The following is a 15158-nucleotide window of genomic DNA, read 5'->3' as shown; positions in this document are numbered from 1 at the left end:
ACACTGCAGCCGTTACTGAAATCTAAAAGGCAACGTGTCAGGGGGGTTGGGGTGGGGGGTGGGAAACACCATTAACAGCACAGATCAGTTAGCCTGGTGTGAAAGCCACTGGAAAAATGGATCAGGAGCAGCACTGGATGTACGTGTGAATCACCTTTACATTTCTACCCAAATCACTTGCTGAAAAAGCAAAGTCCAGAAATACTTTTTATTAAAACACTGATCATAGTTAAAACACTTTGAGGTACATTAAATAAATACAACTTCTAAGTTGTACAGCCTGTGTCTGGCAGTTTTTCAATGCTTTTCAAGAAATGCGAGGCAGCATCCATACAGATTCTCTAAGTACAGTGAAATAAACGCATTTCTGGTTGGGAAAACGTTATGACTTTACTAATAAATCAGTTAAAATTCTGCAAAAATCAGGGCTGAAATTTACATTCAGAAAAACAGGTGTTCTCCTGCTGTTGGAAAAAAGTGGAATTCCAAAGGAAGACACTTTTTCCTTTTTAAGTCATCCACTATTTGTATTCCTCCCAGTCCTGGTTTCTTCCTTAATTTTCTTTGCTGGAATCACATACCTGCGAATATTATCAAAGGATGGTCTCCCGGCAAACTCCAATTAAACTGTGAGGCCTGTCCCGCTCCAAACTGCGAGTGGTATGGGACCTCCGTAAGAAGGCAACTGGAGAGCTTAAAGCACCACAGCTCTGAAGATGAAGATCTTGAAGTCGCTTCCTAGAGGTATTCACATTCTGCTGGGAACTTGTAATTACCTGTTTTTTAAAAGGGCAGCAACAGAGAAGGAAAAAATGGGAAAAACAGGGTAAGAAATGTTTTCATTTAGAAGGCTCCGTTCAGGAGTATTATGTCATTCAAGTTACCCACTGGTGAAACTCCCTCTCCCAGAGGAGACGTGCGTGTCTGCAGCCATCCAGTCACCTTCCCTCCCTCCCTCCCGCCAAGCGGGCAGGGCCGGTACCGGCTGCGGGAGGTGCAGGCCTGGCAGGCATTGGGCGCGCGCCCCGTGCTGCAGCACGCGAGCAAGAGGCGCAAGCATTTGTTTCTCTCTACAGGAGTGAAAGGAAACCGGTGCAAAAGGCAGCAGCTCTGCCTTCTAACAGACAAATACAACCTGGGAGCAAATCAAACTCATCTGTTTCTTTAAGGAGGAAGAGATGCTTCACTAGCTTTGCTGAGGGTGGAAGAGAACTAAAATCTTGCAAGCCAGGGAAACAAACATTTTGGTGTTAATAGAACTGTCAAGCTACTTCACAAATCTGAATTACACCACTGTTTTACCAAAAGTTCTGTGGCTTCTTAAGTAGATTGCTGGGATGCCCTGGACTTTCACTAATTAATAATGTGATTTTGGTCTGAAAAAATAACTACTAAAATTATTTATTTAGTGTGAAAATGAACGTCTCCCTAGCTCAAAGAAATGCACACGGTTGGGCCACGGGTTTCGGGTTTTATGACCTACATAAACACTCCGATTTTTTTATACTTTTGTTTTGTGAGCATCTATGTTCTTTTAATTTGAAGAAAACTATTTTCAGCTTTCTAATCTTGAGGATTTAGTGGCCTATCCATTTTACTAAGCAATAAAATTGTTAGCACTGAATGTCATACTGACACTCTTAAGTATGTCACGATAGTACTGCTTTTCTAACCATGTCACTACAGAGATAACTGATACGGTGCTACTTCTTTGTTCTACTTCCTAAGTAGCAAGCTCCACCTTGCAACAAGCTGTAGTAAATGCTGGATGTTTCCTGCTCCCCATCAAACTATCTCACATGCTGTTTAAGTGTTATTACATCCTATTTTAACACTTGACCAGCTTTCCCTCACTCAGGGATCAGCAGACTATTACCATAGAAATTACAGTATCGCAGAAGAGGGGAAACAGCCCCAAGTGCATGTCCTCAAGCATCTGTCCAGCTCTGTGGAAACTCTCCAGGCAACCTGAATGTGGTGAGTCAGTGCTAAGAGCATGTTTCAAATCTGACAACATAAAAGGAACTTCGCTTCTAAAGCTATCATTCTGGCAACCATACTACCAAGAGGTGATTCATAACCCTTCTTCCTGCAAAAAAAGATGATTCATTAAACATACATTAGATACTGAAAGTTGCTGCCACCACTAATTCCCTTGTTTCATAGGATTCCTTCCAAGCCTTGTGTCTGTTCCGTTCTCAGCGCAAGGTGAGAAGATGCATTATTCCTTCATTTGGAAAAGCACAGCTTTTCAATTCTTTTGCTTAAAAATAGCAAGGGCCATTCTAGCCAGGAGCCAGGGTAACTGCACTGTTCTGTTTTGATAGATTGTGGCTCTGCTTGTAGATCTATCCATTCCTTTCAGCTACTAGCTTATGCAGTACTGATACATTTGCCTGAAAAAAACCCAACATATCCAAGTCAGTTCTGTGTATCTCTGTATATAAACACAAATTCATGTATGGAACAATCACAGGTGCAGAAAGACACTGGAAATAGGAGAGGATAATTATCAATGTGTAAATCAGTTCCCTATGGATCTCCTAGGATATTACTGGGTCCAGCTGAAAAATTTTAAATGCATGAGTGCTTCAGTATAAAATACATTACTGCCTAATAAATAGAAATTATTTCTTACAAAAGCCATGTTGCTATAAGAGAACTTTCGTAGGAATTGTCTGAATTACTTAATACTGTAAAAACACTTAAATAGAGTTTTTGTCTATCACAACTGAACAAATCCTTAGAACATAAACGGCCTACCTGGTCTATAATATTGGCACTGAAGATGGCTTCTTCCATGTGTCTCTCATCAGATTTTATTACTGATCGTATGCTGTTCACTACATGACGGACTTCTGGAGGGAGATTACAGTTTGAATGTTCCAAAAATTTTGCCACTAAAATTTTTGTGTCTTTATAGGCCTTAAGGTCCACTAAAGAGTGTGGTCGTTCTTTTGAGACTGTGTGCAAAGCTTTTGGCTTTAGGTGTAGATCAGTTTTCCTTGTATCCCTCTGGTTTCCAGGTGGTAAGAAACTGCTCAAAGAATGCTGACAAGCAGAGGCAGCCATATGAGAACCAGAAACAGGAACTAAAAAAGGGGGGGAAGAATATCTTTAAAGTAATAGTTTAAAAAAAAAGAAGAAAAAAAAAAAAAAAAACACAAAAGGAAAAAAAAAGCAAAACAAATATTGTCACAAAAGCTTTTTGTCATAAAATGTCTGTTTTGTCTGAAGAATAACAAAAAACATGCAATCAAGGAAACACTGCAAAATGAGTAATTTTAACCAGGGGTCAGTTGTAAGACTCTTCCCTGTAAGCAAGAAGGACTGCATTTAGGATGAGCGTGTAAGTAATTAAAGTACTTCATAAAGCACAGACATTTTTGTTCCCTCTACTTTCAGGGACTTCAGGTGACATTAAAGATAAGTGGAAACACCAGCTACTCAGTTTTACATATGAGACTTGTAAGGCTTTAGGCCCAGGACCTCCCCCTTACACTTCAAGGATAAAGTTCAGTTTATTTCTAGGCCTCAAAAATTATAAGCAGTGAGTAACAAAAGGGAGATTAGTAAGAAATATAGAGAAAGCAAAAATGCTAAACTAAAGCAGAGGACTTAACTCCCAGCATTTCTTTTCAAAGGCTGGTTCTGTCAGCACTGTGCATCATACACACATGCTGTAGGTGACTTTTCTGCCCCACATTTCTAGAGCTGGTTTCTCAGTCAGAAGCCTTTCATTATTTGTAAAACAAAACCCATATGATGCTGCTTTAGAAAACTGATCCTCACCTGTTTCTAGTGTAGCTGGAGATAGTTCTGCATCTTCATGCTGACTACATATAGGAGTCCAGGCACAATTATCACCTTAAACCAGAGTGACAGAAAAACCACAATCAACTCCTGCTAGCCTCTGCCCAAAGCAAGGAAAAATACACAGAAATCTTTTATTATTTCCTTTACAGAACCAACTACTTAGAAGAAATACTACTTCCAAGATATCCATTCATAAAGAGAAACTACTATATACAGATAGGTCCTACAAGCTGTTAAAGAAATACAATAGAAACAATTCCTCCTGCTTGGTGGTCTCCCCTGTTACACAGCCATCAAATCCTAAATATTTCAGGCCTAAGCACTGAAGCTATTGAAGGCTCCCTGCCAAGGGCAAACCTTGGACTTCCCTGCATTTTCTTAGCAGGCAGAATTTCTCTTAGAAAATGAGGAAAACAAGAAAGATGAATCCCTTTTTTTCTACAACCCCAGCATCTTATTCAATATTTCTGCTGTTTGGTTTTGTTTTTTTGTTTTTTTTTTTTTTTTTTGTTTTTTTTTTTAATAGATTCTCTTTCTTTGCAGAACTAATGCTATCCACCACAGATTAAATGAATGGGTAGGTGACCACTACAGTTCCTGATGATCCAGTCAATAACAAGTGGCTACAGAGCCTCTGCAAACAGCTCTGGACATATAGCTGCCTTCTAATGACAGAATTTCTGGGATGCCAGCACAAGGATCAGTGAGATCACTGATCACGCTATACAGTAATTACCACTGCAGTCTTAGATTTCAAGCTTGTGACAGTCAGGGCAGAATAAACCTTCATATTTAGGCTAGGGCTGTTTACATCCGTTTCCAAGACTAAAAACTGTTTTGGACTTCTAGGTAGATTAGGAGAGATTCTTCCATATCTTCAGGGAAAGTTTATAATGAAAAGCTGGTATAATCCTCTCTGGTAGAGTGAATAATTAAATGAAGGAAAACACATAAAATCTGTAAGAAATTGAGACAGCATCTATTCTGTCTTTAATTGCTTTATTATGCTGAAGTACTGCAACACATGAATCATGGCATGCTTATTAAGAGGAGACACTTCAGAGGTTCCATCTTCCCATCCATTACTATACTGCTTCATGTACTTGCAGCACAGGCAAAACTGCACCCCTAGACATTATCCAGAATTATCTGGAACACAGACACTGCAATAATAGCTCAGGCACTTAACGGATATAGTCACAGAGTCTACTGTGTTTGATTATAAATTAAGGTTACCGTAGCACAGATCAGTGCTAGAAGTTGATTTTGTCCTCCTTTGCTATGATCAGCTTTAAGGGGAAAAGACAGAAAAATGTGCCAACTACTCATATGTAAGTAATTTTTCTTAAGAGCAACTATTTCTTACAGAGATCATATGTGAACCCATCATACATAGGTTGAGCAGGGACTATACAGTGACTATAAAGGCACCTCTTAAACTAAACTTTATAATTTCTCTACTAGGAAAGATAGATATTTCAAAATAAATAAGCTCTCTTCCAGCATTACAGGATTAATGGCGGAATTACTGATTATACATCACGTCAAGACGTGCTTGAAGCACATCAATTATCTTTAATTGACCTAAAAGCCAGGAGTTCTACAGCAGCATTAAAATTGCCAGATTACAAACTTATTAGATGTCATTGCTGTTGTGCCACTACGCTGTTGCACACCCGTCAAAAGATTTATATTCCAAACCATGTCCAGTGCAACCGCAGTAACATTCAAGACGTATTAACAAAACACTACACAGTGAATTTCAAGGCTGTGCTTCTAAGTCTCTTCACATTGACTTGTATAGGGAGGTTAATCAGAAGATTAATAATTTTTCTTGAAGTAGAAAGACCAGGCCCAAAAAACCAAACCCAAACCCCACTTGCCAATATGACCGGTGTATCTTCCCATTTGTGAACACACCTGAAGCTCCCGCACCCCTCACGTTCTCCAAAAACCATAGTATGTTGGTTATATGACTTATCAGTATTAATAATACACAGTTACAGCTCTGTCTTTCATATGGTCAGTCTGTTGGACCAGTTGTTCTACTCCAGGAAGATTTTTAAGAAACAAGTACACTTTACTGGAAAAAAAAAAACAACTTTTTCACCTGCACTGGTTAATTGATGGAGCTCAGTCAGTTCCCTTTATCTTTGCCTATCATTCAACTCTGTGGATGCATTTTAAACATCTGCAGTGAATACCAATAGCCAGTTGTGAAAAATCTAGATCAAATGCCTTCTTTAAGTGACATAAAGAGTTTGAGCTGTGTGTCACAGCTCTGGAAAAACAACCTTCAAGACTTCTACAAACAGCTGGTACACGTCTTTAGGATTGTGCTGCTTCTAACTTGTGTATGATTTCCAAAGTTCAACAAAAAGTAGAGGAAGGACAAGTGATGTGAGTTGTGAAAAACCATCACAGAGTAAAATTGTGCAAACTGTAGTTTGCGAAACATAAACAAAAGAAATACACACATCTAGATTGAGCTTCTCTTAAAAGTTTTCATTTTAAAGAGTCTTCTGTAGGCAGTAAAAGAACAGCAAACTAGATCAGCCCTAACATGTTCCCCCTGAGTTACTTCTCTTGCTCCTCCCTCTGCTGTGGGTACACGAGTACCTCTAGAACCATGACTGCTCCTGTACGACAATCTTTGCTAAGCTTGGTTACATTTCAGTAATGTTCAACTCGTGTCCCTCAACTTACGTAAGGCTCAGAACTTGGAAATTAGTTGAAGTAACTCCATTATGCCCCTTCTCCAGAAAAGATGATGGATGTATTTAGGATGTGTTAAAAATGAAGGCAGAGCATCTGTTCTACCAGGTGTCCCAGCAGTCAGCTAGAACACGTCGGTATGGCTGCCTACAGCAGCCTCTCTCTCAAACACTCCTCAAAGAGCACATGGAGCACAGCACTGAAAACTTGCAGAGCATGATCCAGAACAGAAAGGGCTGTTCTTCTTGTCTTTGGCACAGTAGCAAGGATTCAGAAATTCCTACGTACTGTCTGCACAGCAGCTTCATAGCACGTATATCCTAGCAGAGTACCTTTTGTAAAGGAAGTGCCGACTTCTAGATTATAGTTTACTATTCCTGGACAGGATGTTAGACTTCTAAAGGTAAAAGACATTCAATTATTGAGCTAAACAGGAGGTCTCTGAAATTCACACAAACAGAATAATAACACAAAGTGTAACAGAACCGAGATATCATCTTCCTAAATTAAACCAGTCATTTCAGTATTTTGTCTAATTTTGTTTTCAGCTAGTCACACGATTCTTCCTCTGGATCCCTTAGAAAGCCCAGTGAATGCATCTGTAACAGCACAATTGAACCACTTCTCCAGGTTACCCCTTTGAATCTCTCTAAACAGCTTACATACTTTTGTAAAACTTCCTGTTCTAGGAAGTTTTAGGTTTAGGAAGTTCTGCGTTCCCGCTGTTATTTCATTGAGCCATTCTCTACTCAATCAAACATTTCCACTAACAAGCAAATCTTTATGAAGATACACTGTTCAGCAAACGTCATCTTTTCTCTTCTTCCCTACTTGTCTAAAAGGAGATTCCCAGCAGAATTTGCTTATCCACAGCAGTCCAAAGTATTCCTTTTCATTTATTATCTTTCCATGTGCCTCATCTTTCATTTCTTTGTCCTTTAAAACCTTTCACTGCACACTCCAACTTTCCACTACACAGCCACATGCTGACTGCCTCTGACCTGCACCAATACTGTCAATGTCATTGTCACCTTCGGGAAGCACAACCTGATGTATCACAAGCAAGACAGCTCAGTTAATCGTTTCCTAAACAGATGCCAGGTACCATTCAACCTCTTAGTTTAGCTTCTTGATATAACAGTAATAGAGAGGTGGAAGCACCTACTCAAGAGATGGTTTTCTAAGTAGTGCAGAAAGACTGGTACAATTATAGAAAATCCAGAATTAATTTCACTGTCACTTTTCCCATTCTTAACAATTTTCAAACGTAGAAAACGGGCATGGAACTAAAGCCTGCATGCAGAAGTCAAATCTCATTTCATTTCATTTCCAGCAGCACCAGTTGCTACATAAATCACATACCACTCATTTGTTCCATGCTCTGTCAGCCTTGTGGTACTACACCTACCTTCTGTACAAGAGGAACATGATACAGGGTCACTAGTTGATCGGACTATATTTGAAATTCGGTATTTTGTAATGTGATGCTGCTGGACAGCACTCTCCTGGCTGCTCACATACGATGCAGTATTTCCAGGCCCAAAACAGGGAGAGGTCTGGGAAGGGACAGGACACTGGCTAAAGTCTGCACAACAGATTTTCTTTTGCTTCAAAGGTGGCTTGGCATTGCTCTCTTGAGGAGAACTCTGCAGTTCTCTTTCTGAGGGCCTGAAATTCTCGGAGGAACAGTCCAAGACCCTGCTGTGGGCACAGTTCTTTTCTTGTCCTTGGGAGCTGTCTGTAGAGTTTTGGCTGCGGGAATTATCATCCTCTTCAGCAAAACCCTCTGGGCAAGTTCTGTGGAACCTGCAGCGGGTGCTGTAGTCTAGAATGCTGCAGTGCTGGTCCGTAGTTGTACAGTAGGGAGAAGGATCTGCAGAACGGAGAGATCCCTGAACTTCCAACGAACAAAGATCTTCAGAGGAGTAGCTTCTGTCAGGGATATCAACAGCTTCAGGCACCATCAAAGAGGTGCTCTCATCAGAAACTGCAAAACAAGAGATTGAGAGAACAATAAAGATGTCCTGTCCCTCTCCCATTCCACACCCGTCTCGTGCCCTTTTCCAATATACTGCTTTAAATTTAGTAACTGGCAAGTACATCAGAAATTACTCAAGAGCTTTCAGATGACAATGCCAAAGCAAAAAAGACCCAAGTCATTTTACGTATTTGTTTTGTCCTTCAGCAAAGAAAGTTTGTGCTGTCCTCAAGTATTTTATTCAACTAGTAAGTGTGCTTGAGCATTGACACTGAAGTATTACCTGTAACTACATTTGGACAGGAACAGCTCTTTCATGGTAGAAAAAGTAAAACTTCACAAAAATGTTGAAAGAACCATTACCTTGATAATTTTTAAACCTATCATTAGCGTCAATATTAACTCTGCACCTAACGCTTTCTCATCAATCATCATTCCCTTGAAGCGTGTATCTAGAGTTGTTTACAAATGACAACATCATCATGTAACATCTCTGGCAAACAAAATGTGATACACACACTTCAGATAGAAGCTAAACATCCTACTCAAGGTCATGTAATCTTTGAAACCCTTTGTATTAAAAATTTAAATTGTTATACTTCCTCTATGTACATATGCTTCCTATGTCTACAAATATATGTTATGGATGAAAATGGCCCCTTGTATGAAAATAAGTATTTGGCTCTGCATTATCCCCCAAGTCATGACAACAATAAAGAAAATAAAATGATAAAATCCAGTCTTCAGGCTCCAATAATACAGACAACACTTTTCCCATATGAGACTGGAATTCCTTACAGTCCTACACCTAAAATCAAAATATTTACGTAACACAAACCACGTAATTCTGTTCAGTTCAGCAGCATCTGATGCCCTTTTTTACATAACAGCTGTGGCTAACCATATTGATGAGACAAAAGTATTTTAACTGTTTTGCTCAGGAATGGGAAAATAGGAACTTTTAATAAATTAGGGAGCATTTAGAGAAGTGCTCCCATGTTTTGCGGTCTAGGAAGCAGAAAGCTTTCTACAGTATAGGGAAATTAATTATCAAAATGAAAGTCACATGTTCATAAGATTGAAATTTATAAAAGACATTTTCTTCTTACATAAAATGAATCACAACAACTATTTTCTTTTTGGTCTTCCAAGAAATATATCTGTAACACTTAGAAGGCAATCGTAACATTTCCAAAAAGGACATACTAACCAACACAGAAATATACATCTGCATTATGCTAAAAACAATGTACACCATTTTCTTATGTGTTGGGTGCAAAGCTGCAGTGATTTATCGGACCATTTACAGTTGTGATGAATCCCCAAACATTTTTTATCTACTTATTCTTTGCAATATACTCCCTTAACACAAGCTGTGAAATATCTATAAAGTTTGTATGCATAAATGAAAACATGCTGTTTGTGCCTGTCATTGTACTAACTGAGAACACCGGCCACTCTATCATTAATACGACGTGAATATGATGTTGAAGAAGTTTTTAATGGAAATTTTACTAAAATATTTATTTAGGATAAACTGCTCAACATTTCATGATCCACTAAGGCATGTTTAGAAAGCCCTCTGTATCAAGAGATCTGGCAAGGAGACATATTCTATGCTGCCACTTGTCCACGTGCATTCACAACATCTATGCTGCAGGCAGCGAGCTTCCTAACTCAAGCTCCTGGAAGCCCTGCAGGGAACTACTATATGGAGAAGGCATGTGGGCTCTTCAGAAAGCACCCATGATTGTTGACAATAAGAGAAACTCAGTTATGTGCATGACTCTTCAAAGAGAAATGACAGTTGCCAAATCTGCCTCAAAGGGCTTTATAGAGCGTGCTTTGTTGAGCAGAACTCTCCTCTGAATCTCCAGCCACATCACTATGACTGTGAAAAGGTTCTTGCCATGAACAATCCCAGGGCAAATACTTCTTTCTCCATTGAGAAGGGCAGAAGAGAAGGGGAAGAACACTCAAAAATCCTACTATATTTCTCTCAAGTAGATAAACATGATACTATGGTTACCTTGTGTGCTGAAGTCCGGGGTCATGTTCCTCTCACCCAAGCTGGGTTCGGATATTTGCTGATCAGTAGGAGTAACCTAAATGAAAATTGTTTAACAGAACAACACATTAAACAAGATTAAAGACCAGATCTTATGAGCAAGTTCCTCAGTATGAGCGTGGTGAGACTCTGGACTAGATTGCCCAGAGAGACTATGGATACCCCCTCCCTGGACATGTTCAAGGCCAGGTTGGATGAGACCTTGAGCAAGCTGGTGCAGTTGAGACATGTCCCATGCCCATTGCAGTTGGATTAGATGATCGTTAGGGTCCCCTCCAACCTAAGACATTCTATGAATCATCAGCAATTTACCAAAACAATGTATATAGGGCTTATTATCCTAAGGACACACCCAGCAATGTGAAATAACTACTGTATAATCTGCTACTCAGACTGAAAGCTATTTAAAGACACCATATTTTATGGTGTCTTTGGGTCAGGAACAAATGCAGGGCAAAGGAACATACTTGAAGAAATTTTTCCTTTTTCCTAAATCTACAAGCTAGATTAATTTTGAACTCAGAGGCAGCTGGGGCTGCAGGCCCACATTACAAAATTTGATGCCTGCAGTGCTCAAAACTAATGGGTTTATTATAAACAATCCTTTTTTCCACAGTCTGCATTTTTCTGTATTATGCTTTTTTTCTATGATATCATATCACTTGAAAATAATATAGACAACCAAAAAAGTCAAAACAACCACAAGAGCAGTATTTCCCAGTGGCTATTTCCCGAGATGTTAAAATCTCATGTATTTTTAACCCCTGTAACATCACTGCCACCTAAGGTGGCTGATGCAGCATTCTCTCCAGCCTATCGAAGGCTTGCCTTTTTCTGATCAGATGAAACTAAGTGGGTAAGTTCCCTCCACTTTGGAGAATTGTGAACGAAATACAGAATCAGTCCTGCTGGAAAGACTTGATCCATAAACACCTGAATTTTAGGAAATTTTCTTTCTACTGATTTTAACAGACTTTGGATTAGATCTTGTTGTCAATCCAATTAGATTTTTAGCAGTTCTTTGGGGTCATGACTATTAAAAAAATTATTCCGATAAATAGCTGGTAGCAATAAATGATAAATATTTTAAAAAGTCAAAGGAAATGAGATTGATATTAACTTTAGCAGAAACCACCAAATCTGCTTCTGTCTGCAGGGCCACAGTTAACTAGTAAAAGCTTGTTACAGTTGGCAGAGTCTAGAAATAACCATCAGTCACCTTTATGAAAACCTTTGAGAGCATAATTTGTATCTAGCCTTCTTAAAAACTGAATGTTACATTACTACTCTGAAGCTATTAAGGAAAAAATTTCTAGCGCATATGTCACTGTAGATTAATGCACAAACATACATGCATAACTCACTGTGCTGATTAGTATTTTTATTTATCTATCTATCCATCCACAGCTTACTATGATCAAGTGATCAGGAAATTTTTTCTGATACATATTTAGTTTATAAAAACAATTTTAATACAATTCTAAACAAAGAACAGTACCAGAAATACTTTAACTCAGCAATAGATGGATAGAGGGCTGGGAAGCAGAAGTGAAATCACTCATATTTTTAAACAATTTGCTTGGAAATTTCTTAAAATTCTTTCTTTATTGAAGCAGAATATCACATCTGTGGTACAAAAAAAAAAAATTAGTGATGTCACTCTATGTTGCAGACAATTGCTGGGAATTAAATGTGGAACTGTTGGGAACTAACTGGAAAAGCAAGAAATGTTTTTAAATGATCTTTGTTGCTGGAGAAGATTCAAACTACATTTTTGAAGGAATAATGTAATATTTTAAGGGTGTTTGATTCTTTTTTAAAATGTAGGGGTTCTTTTTAGATCTAGGTGGTTTCAGAAATTCTTAATCATTGACAGAAAAATATCTATTGAATATTCGTTCTAAAACATGTATTGACCTTCCACCTTCTCCTAGTCACTTGGCAGCTGTAGTGACATGGTCTAGTCCCTATAAAATGGCCTAGTACCTATAAAGTAAGTTAAATGCAAGGCTGAAGTTTTGGCAAACCTATACTAACCTATACTAGCTTTGATCTAGTAAATTTAATATAAAGCAGTATATACAACAAACTTAAGGCTTGTGAAAAAGGCTGGCTTGGCAATTTTTGAAATCAGAATAATGCATCTCTCTCAAAACCCCACACTATTTTACAGGCAGAAGAAATACATGCACTGTACTTACACAGCTTAGTTTCCTATTACACAAACACTTCTGGACTACAACAGTTCAATTTTCATGTCCTTGGTTTTTTTTTAATTCCTGCTTAGTTTGTGAAAGGAAATAATTACAGCATTGACAGAGTTTTTTGGAATAAGACAGCTGGGAATAAGACAACTAAGCTCATTTGACACAAGCCACAGCGCAGCTACCTATCAGTAGTTTCTGCTTTGGCATCTTGTAGGAACAGAGCACTCTCCTCCACACAATGAGATTTGTATCACCCTTCCATATCCTTTGGAATTTAGACTGGCACAAAAGCTCAGCCACCATGCACCACATCCCTTCTCAGGCTCTGCATCCATCTCAGAGGCTCCTACAGAGGCTAAAAACCCTCCATAAAAACATACATAAAGACATGGGGCTGCATAAACAACGTTACTATGTGCACCAAAGGACATGGGCTCTCAGATTAACTTCGGGATGCTTGCTTCTATACTGCCTACTATATTATAGTTTTCTCTAATTACGATTGCTGGAAATTAAAAAACAAAGAAAGCCAACAAAGAACACCAAAAACCAAAGAAAACCTCCCAAACAAACCCCAACAATATGACAAATAGATAGGAGAAATTTACACACAAAGAAACTGCTTCTTGAGACCAAATGGAAGACTGAATATTCCCCTCTATATAAAATCCCCCACATGCAGAAAAGCACTTATCATCACTAAGTTTCAAAGGCTCCAATGATAACTAGCATCCTTAACTATGGGAAAACAAGAGATTGCAAGATGCAGAAGAAATCAGGTGTATCATCTGAATTTTGGTTTCTTCTACTTTTTTTTTTGCCCTGTACTTAGCAAAACAGAAGCTATTTAAACATCTGATCAAGGTGTTAATTTTTCCTTCTCCTTCCCTTGTTCTTTCTCCATTCACAAGAAGAATTGCTGAATGTATTTTATATGCATTTGGAATCAATTAACCTTCTTGCCTGGGGGAAGGAGAACCACGGGTATAATTGTAGGAGGTAACACTGACATTAGTCAGGTCAGAGTTTTGGTTCACAGGGATGGAGAGCTGGCACACGGTTTCACACAGGTTCCTGCACAGCCCGGAGCAAACAAAACCTTACTGACTTGCACATCCTCCAACATAAACCTGGTAAGGATAGTCACTAAGATATCAATAAGAAAAGGAAAGAAAACCCATGCTTTTAGCATGCCTGTATGGCCCGCGGGGTTAGTAAATCTTATTAAACAGTCACTGGTACAATTCACCCAGAAACCCCATCTGTTTGTTATTGTCTTTTCTATATCTTAGTCAATACTTTACATGGAAAACAATGTGACAACAACTTTTTGTCATAGTCATAAAATAGGAATTCCTCATCAGTACAAATGACAACACCAATTTTTACTGAGATGCAAACATTTAAATTAGCACTGACATTTGTTGTCCATGAAATGCATGAAACAGAGTCTAATCTGACAGAATTTAATAAAATTCTAAGGACCTCAATCCATTTAAAAACAAACAAAATCTATTGCTGATGCTCAGTAAAGAGGTTTGAAAATTACGACATTATTCCATAATGGTTCTCAGAAGCACTTCTGTAGCTAAAGCTCTGCCATGATTTCCATTGCAAAGTCTGCCGTTGAGGGATTTATAATCTAGTTAGTTCAGCTCATACTGTACTGTAGCTTGGTGTGTATTATTTGGGAATTTTTGCATCACGTAAGAATTCTGGACTCAATTTTGTTCCTCTTGTAAACTTAAAAGTGTCTTAGACTTTGGCTCCATTCCTCAATTTACAGATTGACTGAAATACTGAACTGCAAAAAAAAAAAAAAAAGCCACATTAGGGCTTTTGCTATCAAGAAGAGTATATGGCTACAAAGTCACTGTGTTTGCTCAAGGTAGTGCTGGCAAGAGACTTCATTTCTGATACTCAGCAGCTATTGTTATTTTGCTCCTACAAACTTGGTGAACCAGTAACTACCAGGAATATATAAGCTCACTCCTTGTAAGAAACTATATCATTATCACCATTTTGAAATTAAAAATCACCACTCATTTTATCTTGTGACTAGAACAAACACCTCTGGAACCCAGGTAGCAAAGATGAACAGGCAAAGCACTGATCCCAGAAGCCAAAACATAAGAGTCAACACATCTACTTACTAAAGCTCATGCTCATCTTGCGAGAGCATGACTTTGCTGCTTTAAATTATGTCTTTTTAAATTATCTTTTTCTTATATGCTGGTGCTATTGTGCTGCTGGAGGTCAATGCTCATGCAAAGTGTAATCCCAGTTACAAGAGTACTCAAAGTGATTATGTGCCAAAGTATAAACAAACACTTCTCTAAACCTTACTTAGGCCTACATACAAATTCTTATCACA

General features: G+C 38.5%; 1 protein-coding gene across 1 annotated transcript in view; it reads right to left on the bottom strand.

Annotated features, from left to right (window-relative positions):
- Positions 1-287: 287 nt before the first annotated feature.
- LOC103781033 (protein FAM189A1-like) overlaps positions 288-15158 on the bottom strand; it is a 50569-nt gene continuing 35698 nt past the window's right edge. Inside the window, exons 6-10 of the mRNA XM_008948737.1 lie at positions 10539-10614; positions 7940-8518; positions 3793-3867; positions 2764-3092; positions 288-776 (exon numbers count right to left, since the gene is read on the bottom strand). Of these exons, the coding sequence (XP_008946985.1) occupies positions 594-776; positions 2764-3092; positions 3793-3867; positions 7940-8518; positions 10539-10614 (1242 nt within the window). The 3' untranslated portion in view covers positions 288-593. The remainder of the gene's footprint in view (positions 777-2763; positions 3093-3792; positions 3868-7939; positions 8519-10538; positions 10615-15158) is intronic.

Source organism: Merops nubicus, unplaced genomic scaffold, assembly GCF_000691845.1.
Source record: "Merops nubicus isolate BGI_N331 unplaced genomic scaffold, ASM69184v1 scaffold26311, whole genome shotgun sequence".
NCBI lineage: Eukaryota > Metazoa > Chordata > Aves > Coraciiformes > Meropidae > Merops > Merops nubicus.
Note: the sequence above shows the minus strand (reverse complement) of the source record. Positions and strands in the feature narration are given on the sequence as shown.